The 12,500-nt window shown below is 57.8% G+C and overlaps 1 protein-coding gene across 1 annotated transcript; it reads left to right on the top strand.

Moving 5' to 3' along the window:
• The first annotated feature begins 857 nt into the window (after window positions 1-857).
• ADAMTS15 (ADAM metallopeptidase with thrombospondin type 1 motif 15) lies at window positions 858-12,296 on the top strand. Its single transcript, XM_042882460.1, has 8 exons — window positions 858-1,892; window positions 5,745-5,877; window positions 6,634-6,801; window positions 7,029-7,312; window positions 7,634-7,811; window positions 8,338-8,519; window positions 9,030-9,205; window positions 9,555-12,296. Exons 1-8 carry the CDS (start codon window positions 999-1,001, stop codon window positions 10,333-10,335), a joined length of 2,796 nt encoding a protein of 931 aa, XP_042738394.1. The 5' UTR covers window positions 858-998; the 3' UTR covers window positions 10,336-12,296.
• The last annotated feature ends 204 nt before the right edge of the window (window positions 12,297-12,500 follow it).

Raw genomic sequence — 12,500 nt, forward strand, 5'->3', positions numbered from 1 at the left:
CTTCATCATTCTCCCTTTAGCTGTCTTCCTCTACTGGATTCCATCCATGATGAGGTGCTTCTTTCCCCTGATAGCATCAGCAACCTCAGCTCCCTCGCAGCCCCAGGCCCTGCTCTGATGATCACAGTGCATTTAGTGGCTATGAGGAAACCCCTCTCTTCCTTTACACTCCTTACAGCATGCCCTGGGCTCTCAGCAGACGCTTTGGATGCTAACACTCCCTGTGTGCACCCTGCGGTGGCCTTGGGGATGCAGGGAGGCTGCGCTCCTGCCGAGCAGCTGGAAGCACCACCTGGTTGAAGCCCTGTGATGGAGCTGGGGCAGGGCAGCGTGGGATGCGCTGGTCCTGGAGAGAGAGGAGCTCTGGGGTACCCTGGTGCGTAACACAAGACGTGGTGTTTCACAGCAGAAGCCCACCGATCTCCGTACTGAACTCCTGAAGGAGAACAAGAGCAAATCCCAGAGACCCCGACCAGCGCATCCTGCTGAACAGACCCACCTCAAAACCTTTCTAGCTCCCAGCCCGGCCCCCGCTCAGCTCCCCGAGTTGCAGCAGTCTCCTTCAGCCCCGCGGGTAGGTAAGGAACCCCCTCCATTCCGCGGCACGGAGCCGGGGTGCAAAGTCCGGCTTCCTCCGTCCCTTCCCGCAGGCGCCGGGGGAAGGCGGCAGCGATTCCCGGGCGGAGCGCTCCTCTCCCGGCCCCGCTCCTCTCCCGGCCCCGCTCCTCTCCCGGCCCCGCTCCGCTCCCGGCCCCCCGCACCGGAGTGGCTGCTGCGAGGCCAAGCCGCGCCCCGCTCCCCCCGGCCCCGCTGTATATAAAGGCGATGCGCCCCAGAAGGCAGGTAGTGGCGGGGCAGGCGGCTCGAGCGGCCGCTCCGCTCCCTCCAGCCGAGTTTTAGCAAAAAGAAGGAGGGACGGAGGAAGCAGCAGCAGCAGCAGCAGCAGCAGCAGCAGCAGGGACTGGCTCCTGCTTTCTCCCCCCATGTGAGCCGGGACGATGCTGCCGCTGCTGCTGCCGCTGCTGCTGGGCGCCCGCGCGCTGAGCGCACCCCCGGGGGACACGGCGGTGGTCACCCCGCTCCGCCTCGACCCCGACATCAACGGGCGGCCCTACTTCAAGCGCGGCCCCGCCGAGGCTGTGGTGTTCCAGCTGTCGGCTTTCGGGGAGGATTTCTACCTGCATCTCTCCCCCGACGCCGGATTCATCGCCCCCGCCTTCGCCGCGCACTACCTGGGCTCCGCGCCCGGTGCCTCCCGTCCCCATCACCTCCGCCACTGCTTCTACTCGGGGGATGTCAACGCCGACCGAGAGTCTTTCGCCGCTCTCAGCCTCTGCGGGGGGCTCCGGGGGGCTTTCGGCTACCGGGGAGCCGAGTACACCATCAGCCCGCTGCCGGGAGCGGAGCACGGCGGGGCTCATCGCCTGCAGCGCCGCAACGTTGCCCACCCGCTGGGTGCCTCCGCGTCGCGCTGCGCGGTGGGCTCCGGGCTCACCCCGGGGGTGCTGCAGGCTCTGGAGAAATACCGGGGGAGAGCGGCCGGGGGGAAGGCAGGAGGGAGAACCAAACGCTTTGCCTCCGTGCCCCGATACGTGGAGACCTTGGTGGTGGCCGATGAGTCCATGGTGAAGTTCCACGGGGATGACTTGCAGCACTACCTGCTCACCCTCATGGCCACGGCCGCCCGCCTCTACAAGCACCCCAGCATCCGCAACCCCATCCAGATCTCCGTCGTCAAGTTCCTCCTCATCGGGCAGGACGACAAAGGGCCCAAAGTCACCAGCAATGCCGCCCTCACCCTGCGCAACTTCTGTGCCTGGCAAAAGAAGTGGAACAAAGTCAGCGACAAGCACCCTGAGTACTGGGACACCGCCATCCTCTTCACCAAGCAGGTGGGTGCGGATCCTTGGGGAAGGGTGGACGACCCAGCAGGGCTGCCCTCCTCCCCTTCAGGTGTCCTGCACCCTGCCACCCCTCCTGTGTCCCTACCACCCTGCACCCCTCTCCCAAGGAGCTCGCTGTCTGGGTTGGATGGTTGGGAGGGAGTCAGCACTGCAGAAATCTGACAGGGGAGCGAGGCCAGGAGGTGCACAGAGGCAGGTTGCCCATGCACTCATGAAACTGCCACTCAGCCCCCCGTTGGCAGCCAGCTCTGCCACCCAAAATGCAGGGCCTGAGCAGGGCAGTGACACCTGCCAAGAAAAAGCCTCTCCCTGCTTCCTCTGAGTCATGCACGAGGTCCTCCTGAGAACCTGGAGCTCTCCTCTTTGCCCTGGCTGCTCCACGTGGACTGAATTCAGGGCTGGAAGGACAGCCAGCACTCAGCCCAGGGAACAGAGCCTGCTGCATCCCTGCTGGGCTGCAAGGAGGCTTTGCTGTGCTGCCCTTGTTTCTTGCTAGAAATGTCACCATGATAGGCAACCAGCAGCACCAGCCCCCAGTTGCTGTAGGGAGGGGAAGAGGATGCACCCCTTTCAAGGGGACACAGTCACATTTCACCCCAAACACAGCGGGTTTGGCCAGCAGTGGCAGTTTGCATTTTCTCTTTCCCCTGTCCCTGCCCAGATGTCTTTGGATTAGGGACAGGTCAGGAACTCTGCTCAGCAATTCTGAGGCCATTCCCAAAACTTCTTTCCAAGTCAAGCACACGTGGGTGGGAAGGGCGTAGCTTCCAGCTCACTCAGCACGTGTTAGCAGCAGTGATGCTGTGTGGGACGTGAGACCCCGGCCCCAGCAGGGGCTGCATCCCCTGGCCGGGTGTAAATCTGCTGGAGCTGCTCCTGCCTGCACCAGCCAGCTGTGAAGGGGAGGAGGCAGCTCCGTGGCTGGTGGAAGCCTGGTGAGGTCAGCGGAGCTGCACGTGGGACAGAGCTGGTCCCAGAGATCTGACAGCCTCTCCATCCTGCAGCATGCAGCATGGCCGGGCTGCATTTTTTACACATTGCTAAGCCATCCATTTCTGAAATCCCAAGGCAAGCTCCATGCAAAGGCACACGATCAAGGAGACATCTGCCTTCCTTGAACGCATCCATCTGTGGTCCCCCGACACCCCAGAGCTTATCTCCCTGCCAAAAAGCTGTTACATAAGACCCCGACTTAAGTTTCACTTCGAGCTCGGTTGATCGGCAGTTTCCAGTTGTGTCAACGCGTTGCTGATGGATGGGCTGTACTGCCTGCACTCCCTGCGCCAGACCTTGGATTCGCCTTTGGGGAGCTCAGTGCTGCTCGGCTGGGTGGTGTGGATGTGCCGTGGGATTTCTGCCTTCCTACCTGAGCTGGTGCATGCTGGAAGGACTGCAGAGCACTCATCCTGCTGATGCCCCTTGGAAATGATGTTGCAAATCACAGAGAAACGTTTGACCGCAATTTTCATCATCCCCAACCTTGATGTCCACCAGCTGTAACAGCAAAGGCTTGCTGAGCCTGCCATCAGCTGAAGGGATATTGCACCAAAGGATGTCTCGCAGTAGCTTGGCATCACGGGGGAGTTTAGAAACCCAACAGTTTCAGCACTTTGAGGAGCTCACATTTTTGGGATTGCTTTGGACACATGCACTGGGGAGCATCGACAGTTGGGAGAGCGCTTGTGTGATGGCCTTGGCCTCTGAGCATGGGAATGAAGGTAAAAGCCACAGGGATCCCCCTCAGGTGACCTGCAGACCATCTCGAGAAGCTTGCAAGAAGAACAGCCTTTGGAAGGTGTCCAGGGATGAAGCTAGGGCTCCTGGTTTTATTTCTGGCCGTCTGCACACAGAGGACGTGCCAGGTGTCAGTGCTTGGGTAGCCCTCTTCCCATCCTGGTGTTCGCCCAGGAGTTCCTTCCCTGCCCTCCTCCCATTCCCCTACTGCTGCTCCCATTCCACTCCCTCAGCCCCAGAGATACATTTGAGGGGTTTTAGGACCCCTTCATTAGAGCCCAGAGCTGCTTCCCCTGGGGCTGTGAATTGGGTTCTGAGCCCGGGCAGGGGGGTGATGGAATGCCCCACAAAGAGCTGCTCCTTCCTGCAGCCCCACAGCCAGCAGGCGAGGCTGGCTGAGAATGAGAAGTGGGTCAGTGTGTCAGCGCAGGTGCTGGGCTGGGAGCCAACAGCTCTCTGTGCCGGCCAGGAAACAGGAACTCCTAAAAGAGCAATGAATAGGGAGTGGCTGCTCCTCCTCACCTCCCTGGGGCACCCCATGCACCCCACGTCACCTCCAAACCCACAGCGCTGGCACTGTGGCATCCTTCTCACGGCCAGGTGTAGCTCTGGACCTCACGCTGGCTGGGATGTGCTGGTTCCCACTGCGGGATGGGGATACTGTGCATGAGACAGGACCTGGGATTCAATGGGGTCCCAGTGGATGCGGAAAGCTGTTGTGAAGCAGAGTTGAAGCTGTTTATAAGACAGGGTTTTCCACCAGCCACAGCAGCCAGGATGGATTCTGGGCTCAGCTGTTGGAGCCTCCTCACCACCTCACAGCACCTTGCCAGCCCCACACCCCATGCCTCGGCTGCTCCTCTCCCACGAGAGCGGTCCTGTCTGCTTTTTGCAGCCCTGCAGCTGCTGCTAAACCCATCTCAGCTCTGGCCGGGGCTCTCTGGCGTTCTTGGGGCCATTACCGATAGCTGAACCTGCCTACATGGGAATGCCTTCAGCCTGGAAACCTTGCTGGAAATGTTGGCAGAGTGGCTCCTGTGAGGTTTCTAGCAACACAGGAACGTTGGCTGGCTGGGAGCTGAGCATGAATCACTCTTATTTATAGCATGGGAGCACCCGGACAGTCCCTTACGTTTTCTTTTCATGTGGAAAGCTGCAGCGGTTCTCCCTGCCCTGTGCACAGCTGCCACTACAGCTCCATGGGATGAAATACCCCAGGGGTGAAGCTGCAGGGATCCATCCACCCTGCTGTGCTGCTTTGGGGTGTGCTGGCCAAAGGCAGTGATTGCAGATTGAGAAGAAATCACAGCACTGCCCATCCAGGAGAACACGGCAGTGGATGAGAGCAGGGTTTGGCTGAGCCCAGGATGGGCAGTGCTGCCTTTGGGGTTGGCACAATATCTCTTGGAGAGGAGTGGAGGGATGGGAGCATCTGAGGTTAACTGCTGGGCTGCGGCATGTCCTCAGCCAGCAGCTTTTGGTTTGCAGTAGCACCTGTGGATGCTGGGGGTGGCATCCTCCTGTGGTGCTGGGGTCTGGGCTGGTTCATTGCATCAGCTGGGCTTGCTTGCTCCTGGAGAAACATCAGTTGTCATTGAGGACACAGGAGCAGTTCCCTTAGCATTCTGGGCCTGCTTTGGGAGCTTCTTATCACTAGGAAATGGAGAGATGGCTCAGCTGTCAGCCAGGGCCAGGTCTTTCCAATGGCCTGTCTGGGTCCAGACCTTGAGCTCACAGAAGGACGGAGCCAAGCTGGCTCCTCTGTGCCGAAATGGGCTCCACCCTGCCTGGAGGAAACGCTGACACCGAAGGCGCAGGAGGATGCTGTGTGTAACAAAAGGGTCACATGCAAAAATGCCACTGAGTCACCATCCCTGGAGGTGTTCCAGAACCACGGAGACGTGGCACTGAGGAACACTGTCAGTGGGCACGGTGAATGATTTTGTGATTCTGTGTTTCCTCTGCGCCCTGGGGCTGCGAGGTCCCCATTCTCTGCAACTGACACCTGCCCAGCAGATCTGGGGCCGGGTCCTCCAGGGGTAAAGGGGCTGCAGTGGGAATAGGACCAAGTACCAACCCCAAGATTAACCCCTTACTTCTCCACAGGACCTGTGCGGTGCCACCACCTGTGACACGCTGGGCATGGCCGACGTGGGCACCATGTGTGACCCCAAGCGCAGCTGCTCCGTCATTGAGGACGATGGGTTGCCCTCAGCTTTCACCACGGCCCATGAGCTGGGTAAGGCATGCCTGGGGGCTCTGCATGGGACGGGGTGCTCTGGGTCCCAGAACACTGGGGGGATGCAGTGCATCACAAGCCCTGCATTTTTAGAGAAATCGCATTTTTGGTCAGAGGGTTGTGCTGCCCTGCCTCATGTCCTCAGTGTCACCAAGCCTCATCCTCCAGCCCTGCTTAGTAATCAGGAGCAGCAGCAAAGTTCAAAATAGCCCCAGTTCAGCCTACGGAAGGCCAGACAATGACAGGCATCCGGAGAGGGGAAACTCCACCTCAGCTGGGGGGAGGAAAGGGCTGAGAAAGTGAAAGGCATCACTGTTGTGATTGCTGGGTTTCCAGAATTTGAGAATCCTGAAATAGCAGAGAGGGATGCTGAGGGCGCAACAACTTCTGGAGACACTTGTGTGGTCCTGCAGGGTGAAGGAAGAGCTCTGATCTCCTCTTCTTTGAGGTTTCCTTAGACCTTCCTCAAATGATGGCCATCCATGATGCAGATGGGAGAGCATGTTGGAAAGGCTTGGGGTGCTGCAGTCAGGGTGGCTCACATGTGCCTGTCTTGCAGCTCCCAGCATCCATGTTCAGCTCAAGCCAGGGCTTTTGCAAGCTCTATGCTTCCCCAGGCAGCTCCTCCTCCTCTTGAGCTGCCCACAGCCTTTGCAGTTGTTACAAGGAATACCATGCTCCTTGCCTCAGTTTCCCCCTCTGCACAGAGCAATGCCAACTGGGATTATTCACGTTCTCCCCCTTTCCATCTCCCAGGCCACGTCTTCAACATGCCCCACGACAACGTGAAGGCCTGTGAGGAGGTCTTTGGCCGGCTGAAGACCAACCACATGATGTCTCCCACCCTCATCCAGATTGACCGTGCCAACCCCTGGTCAGCCTGCAGTGCTGCCATCATCACCGACTTCCTTGACAGCGGCCACGGTGAGCTCTTCTTGTTCTCCTATCCTTGTCCCCACGCTGTCCTTATCCCTGCGATGGTGATGGGGACAGGCTGTTGGGGTAGGCAGCAAATTTCTCCTTGCTCTCCCAATAAATCGAGAAGGAAACAGAGAGCTGAGTGGTGTTTCAGTGGGCTGAGCTGGGGCTGAATGCGAGGTAGCTCCAGTCCCATGAGGACCGGCTCAATGTTCCCCTCCCTGCTTCCTCAGGAGACTGCTTGCTGGACCAGCCCTCCAACCCCATCCCGCTGCCCGAGGACCTGCCGGGGACGAGCTACAGCCTGAACCAGCAGTGCGAGCTGGCCTTCGGTGTGGGCTCCAAGCCCTGCCCCTACATGCAGTACTGTGCCAAGCTCTGGTGCACTGGCAAAGCACGCGGGCAGATCGTGTGCCAGACACGGCACTTCCCCTGGGCTGATGGCACCGGCTGTGGGGAGGGACACTTCTGCCTGAAAGGAGCCTGCGTGGAGAGGCACAACGTCAGCAAGTACAGGGTGAGTACCTGCGAGTCCAAAAATGCCCTGTAGACGATCGCTTGGCACTTCTGCATGGGTGCTGGCTGAGCAGTCTCCAGCAGGGTCCTTCAAAGGGACAATAATGGAGGAAGGTGAGGAGAGAGCAGGGATAGACAGTGCAAGCAGGCTGGATGCTGCTATGCTGCTCTGCCCGTCCCATAGAAGATCTGGGATAGGCAAGCCCGCAGGTTTTGCTTGCAAACGCATCTAGCAAAAGGATAGCTGTGAGTCCAGAGAGGGGCAGAGATGGAAGCCATGAGGGAAGGGGACAGCAGATGACGCTGTGCCACGTCCCTGCAGGTGGATGGCGGCTGGGCCAAGTGGGCGCCCTATGGCACGTGCTCGCGGACGTGCGGCGGTGGGGTACAGCTGGCCAAGCGCGAGTGCACCAACCCTGTGCCTGCCAACGGGGGCTCCTACTGCGAGGGCGTCCGCGTCAAGTACCGCTCCTGCAACCTGGAGCCCTGCTCGGCTGCAGGTAAGGGCAAAACTTGCCAAAATTCATGACCTGTCATCAAAAGGCGCTGAGCCAAAGGGGAGCCTGGCTTCTCGTGCGTGTTGGTGCCTGTGAGCTGAGTGGGATGAGCTGATTGCAGCTGTGAATCCTCTGCTCAACCCACTGCAGAGGCACTGCTTGCATCTCCAGACCAGCTGAATTCCGGCAGAGTCGAGCCGCCAGCACACCAAAACCCCAGACTTGCCACAGCTCCTTGGGTGGGGTGGAGGAGAGCCAATCTCCAAATGTCAAGTTCTTTGATTGTTTCAAAGCGCTTGGAAACACGGTGGAAACATGCCCCTAAATGTGCCCCCTGCAAATGTCAGAGGTGGCCTTGCCATTTGCAGTTCCCTGGCATCCTTGTGTCACTGCATTGTGCAAGGAGCAAAATCTTTCAGAGTTGCTGCGCTGAGGCTGCTGGCTTTGCACGGCCGCCCCTAACAAGCAGTAACACCTGCCCTAGGGCAGTGGTCTGTGCCCCGTCTGATGCACACTGTGTTCCTTTCAGTGCCAGGAAAGAGCTTCCGAGAAGAGCAGTGCGAGGCATTCAATGGCTACGGCCACAGCACCAACCGCCTCACTGCCTCCGTCTCCTGGGTTCCCAAGTACTCTGGCGTCTCACCCCGGGACAAATGCAAGCTCATCTGCCGGGCGAATGGCACGGGGTACTTCTATGTGCTGGCACCCAAGGTTGGTGAGGGCTGGGGGGGCTGCAGGAGGACTCCAGTGCATGAAGCAATTGTCTGTGCTTGGTGGACAGATGGATTTTTGTGGGTTAGAAAAGATGGGAATCCATCAGGCTGGGTTGAATCAGCGCGTGTGCATCCACTTATTTTCTTCAGTGGTGGATTGGGTTCGTGGAGGGACTTCCTCTGGGTTCATAGAACTGCCTGTAGGGTATGCCTATGGTCCTGCTGAGAGGCTGGAGCAGAGGATGATAGTTATTGCACTGAGGAAGTGGTTCACCTCCTGGTCTGGAGCCCCACTGCATTAGCATAAAGACAGTGATGTAGCAGAAGCAGGAAGCAGTACTGCATGGCTCTTCTCAGTGACCCCAGAATGCCCAATTGCAAAGCAGAGAGTGAGCACGTTACATGCCAGCACCTCCTGAGGTCCTGCTGGGCTGATGCTGAGTGGCTGCAGTGGGACGACTGTGGGGTGATGCAGGGTACAGCTGTTGTCTTGCTCGCTCTCCTGCAGGTCGTGGATGGCACCCCGTGCTCCCCAGACTCCACCTCAGTCTGCGTCCAGGGCAAATGCATCAAAGCTGGCTGTGATGGGAAGCTGGGCTCCAAGAAGAAATTTGACAAGTGCAGTGTATGTGGAGGAGACAATAGGAGCTGCAAGAAGGTCTCGGGCTTATTCACCAAACCCATGTAAGTGCTGGGGGACCACATGTGAGTTCTTCTCTCCCGTAGGGTGGACACAAGAAGGTGGTGGGGATGGTGACGATCAAATCCTCCAAAGTGCCTGCTCTGAAGTAGTAGTGCATGCTAACAAGCCCATGGCTTCTAGTGACGGAGCCAGCTCTGGCACAGCCACACTGCTGAGCTTCTCGTGTCTGGGTGAGCACAGCCTAGATGAAACTCAGTAAGCAGAAATAAATCTTCATGGGATGGAGGAGATAAGCTTAGGGTTGGAACTGCTGCCATCGCAGCGGGTGGGAGATGGGGACACCTGCAGCTCCGTGCCTCATGGCTCGTCCTGCCTGCTTCCTCCTTCCAGGCACGGCTACAACTTCGTGGTGGTGATCCCCGCCGGAGCTTCCAACATCGACATCCGCCAGCGGGGCTACAAAGGGCTGATCAGCGACGACAACTACCTGGCGCTGAAGAACGGGCAGGGCAAGTACCTGCTGAACGGGCACTTCATCGTCTCGGCCGTGGAGCGGGACCTGATGGTGAAGGGCAGCGTGCTGCGGTACAGCGGCACCGGCACCGCTGTTGAGAGCCTGCAAGCCTTCAAACCCATCCAGGAGCCCTTGACTTTGGAGGTGCTCTCCGTGGGGAAAATGACCCCTCCCCGGGTGCGCTACTCCTTCTACCTCCCCAAGGAGAGCAAGGATGACAAAACCTCCTACAAGAAGGAGGGCAAAGCTCCTCCGGATCTCAACAACAGCGTCCTCAGCTTGTCCAACCGCTTGGATGGGGGCAGGCCGACCTACAAGCGTCCCTCCTACAAGTGGGCAGCGGGCGGCTGGGAGGCGTGCTCTGTCACCTGTGGCAGTGGGCTGCAGAAGCGAGCGGTGGCTTGCCATGACTCCTATGGCCACCCAGCCTCTGAGTGCGAGGCTGCCCAAAGGCCGGTCGAGGTGCGGTCATGCGGGGAGCCCTGCCCGGCCTGGGAAGCGGGACCGTGGGCTCCTTGCTCCAAGAGCTGTGGGAGAGGCTTCAAGAGGAGGATGCTGAAGTGCGTGGCCTCCGGTGGGAGACTGCTGCCCCGGGAGAGTTGCAGTTTTCGGAGGAAGCCGCAGGAGCTGGATTTCTGCACCTTGAGGCCATGCTGAGCTGTGCCAGTGAGGATGAACATGGTGTTTCTCGGGCAGCGGCCATGGGTTGGGAGAAGGGGAGATGTCCATAGCACATAGGGTAAAAAAGGGAAAACAAACAAACGAAAAATAAAGGGACCTGGGTGCGGGGAAGGGCGCACAACCAGGTGATGAGAGGGCTTTCACCGAGCAGGTTGCTCGGAGGTGAGCAGGAACCAACCTACCTCGAAGCTGCCGCACACACAGGGACCCACGGCTGGGAGCCGGAGGACAGACAGACGGAAATCACTGCCAGGATGGCCCCAAGGACACACAGAGGAGACACCCCCGCATGGCTCAGACAACGCCTGCCCTGTCTTCCCAGGGCCAAGCCTACCTCCCCCTTCCCCGATTTTCTGCGTGGGACCAAGCCAATTTACCTACACAATGATGGCAAGTTGTACTGCCCAACAGGGTGCTGGGTTTTGTAGGGACTGTTACCTTCAGGGCTTGCAAGCCTTTGCAGCTGTGTGCATGTCAACGGGGATCCCAAGTGCCAGGCTGGGAGGTGGTGGCTTGATTCTCATTTTCTCCTCATGTTTATGATCTGACCAGTGTATACTTTATGGTGCTTAACTCTGTGTTGTTTAACATGCTCCCTGTGCTGGATGCAAACCTGGCATGGAGGGAATAGCATTGCTTCCAGCAGAGCCCCTCCTGGGGCTAAGGTTTTCCTATGGTGCTCTGGGGAGGCTGAGACTGGCTCTTGGCTAAATGGGTGCCCAGAGCACAGCCTGATGCTCGTTTACACCCTGGTGCAGGGAAGGGTGTAAAGCTCTTTGGGACTAAAAGGGATCACAGTGGAGGCTCAATGTGAGCAGTAATTGCAGAAATGACCAACTGTACTGTAGCATCATAGTGCGGTGCCCGGGAGCATCCCTGCCTGTTGCTGGTGCTTGACTCTGCTCTGGAAATGGTGCTCACAGGGCCAGCATGCCATGCCCAGGCACTCTGCTGCCTGCCCCATTCCAAGCTTCAGAGTTATTTGGGGCTGTTCTGATCCTCCTGCTCCTGCAGAGCATCCACAACCAGCTGCATCCTCCTGGGTTTTGTGCTAGGGCTCATTCCATACCTCTGCAGTGTCTGCAGGCTGTCTTACCTCATCACAACCCTGCCACACACCTTCCACCATAAGCCTTCTGCTCAGATCAAACCATCAAGGATCATTTCACATTTTGCTTTCCCACTGATGAAGGTCCCTTGGAGGGAGCTTGCTATGGACCTCTTGACCGAGATATGTCACTATTGGGAAGAGCAGAAGGGTCGACCCCAACTTTTGGGTAGGCTGCTGTCTCAGCAGTGAGATGCTTGGAGTCTGCTCAGCACATGTGGAAGCTCTTCATGCTCCACCAAGCCTCCAGCAGTGGTCAGAAGGGTCCCAAGGAACAGCACAAACGTTCTCGTGGAGACCTTTCCCACCAGCTTAGCACATTTCTTGTGATACTGTTTGCAGACCCACCCTCCTAGATTTGTGTAATTCTTTTTTGAGCACAATAATATTTCTGGTCTCCGCGATGCTTGATAGAGCCAGGAGCAGATGTTGTGGTTGCTTTGCACAGCGGGGACGGGATTTAATGTTCTAGGAAATCCCTTCCAGGTCTACATTCCCATGAACGCATCATCCATTTTCTGGACAGTTTTCCTGCATAGCCGAGCCTGCAGTGCTTTCGTTTGGGGACAGAGCTCCAAGGAGCTGCCCTTTGCGTCTTGCCATCAAATCGATGGTTTCCAAGCCACCGAGGAACTGTCATCCTTGTCCGATGGGGGCGAAGGATGGGCTGGGAGGGACTTCTTGAGTGCAGTTCTTTTGCCAAGTGTGCAGCAAAAGGATGGAGATGCCTATTGTACTGGCTGCTTTGTGTATACCATGTATACTAAACATCGATCTCTGCTGTTTGTGCATCAATAGCAAACCTGAAATAAAACCGTATTTAAAGATCCACCTTGCTCCAGGGGGCTGTTTGTGCCCCCTTGTGTGTTTGCTTGGGCGGCGTTGGCAGAGTTCATCCTGGCTTATTGCAGCCCCAGCTCATTCACTGGAGGAAAAAAATTGGAAGGTCCAAACACATTATTCTGAATATTATGGCAATTTGTCTTGCTTCTGCTGTAGAATTTGTAGTTGGCAAAAAAAAAAACAACCCAAA

This window comes from Lagopus leucura, unplaced genomic scaffold (genome assembly GCF_019238085.1).
Source record: "Lagopus leucura isolate 7727_CA_CO unplaced genomic scaffold, USGS_WTPT01 Super-Scaffold_100034, whole genome shotgun sequence".
Taxonomy (NCBI): Eukaryota; Metazoa; Chordata; class Aves; order Galliformes; family Phasianidae; genus Lagopus; species Lagopus leucura.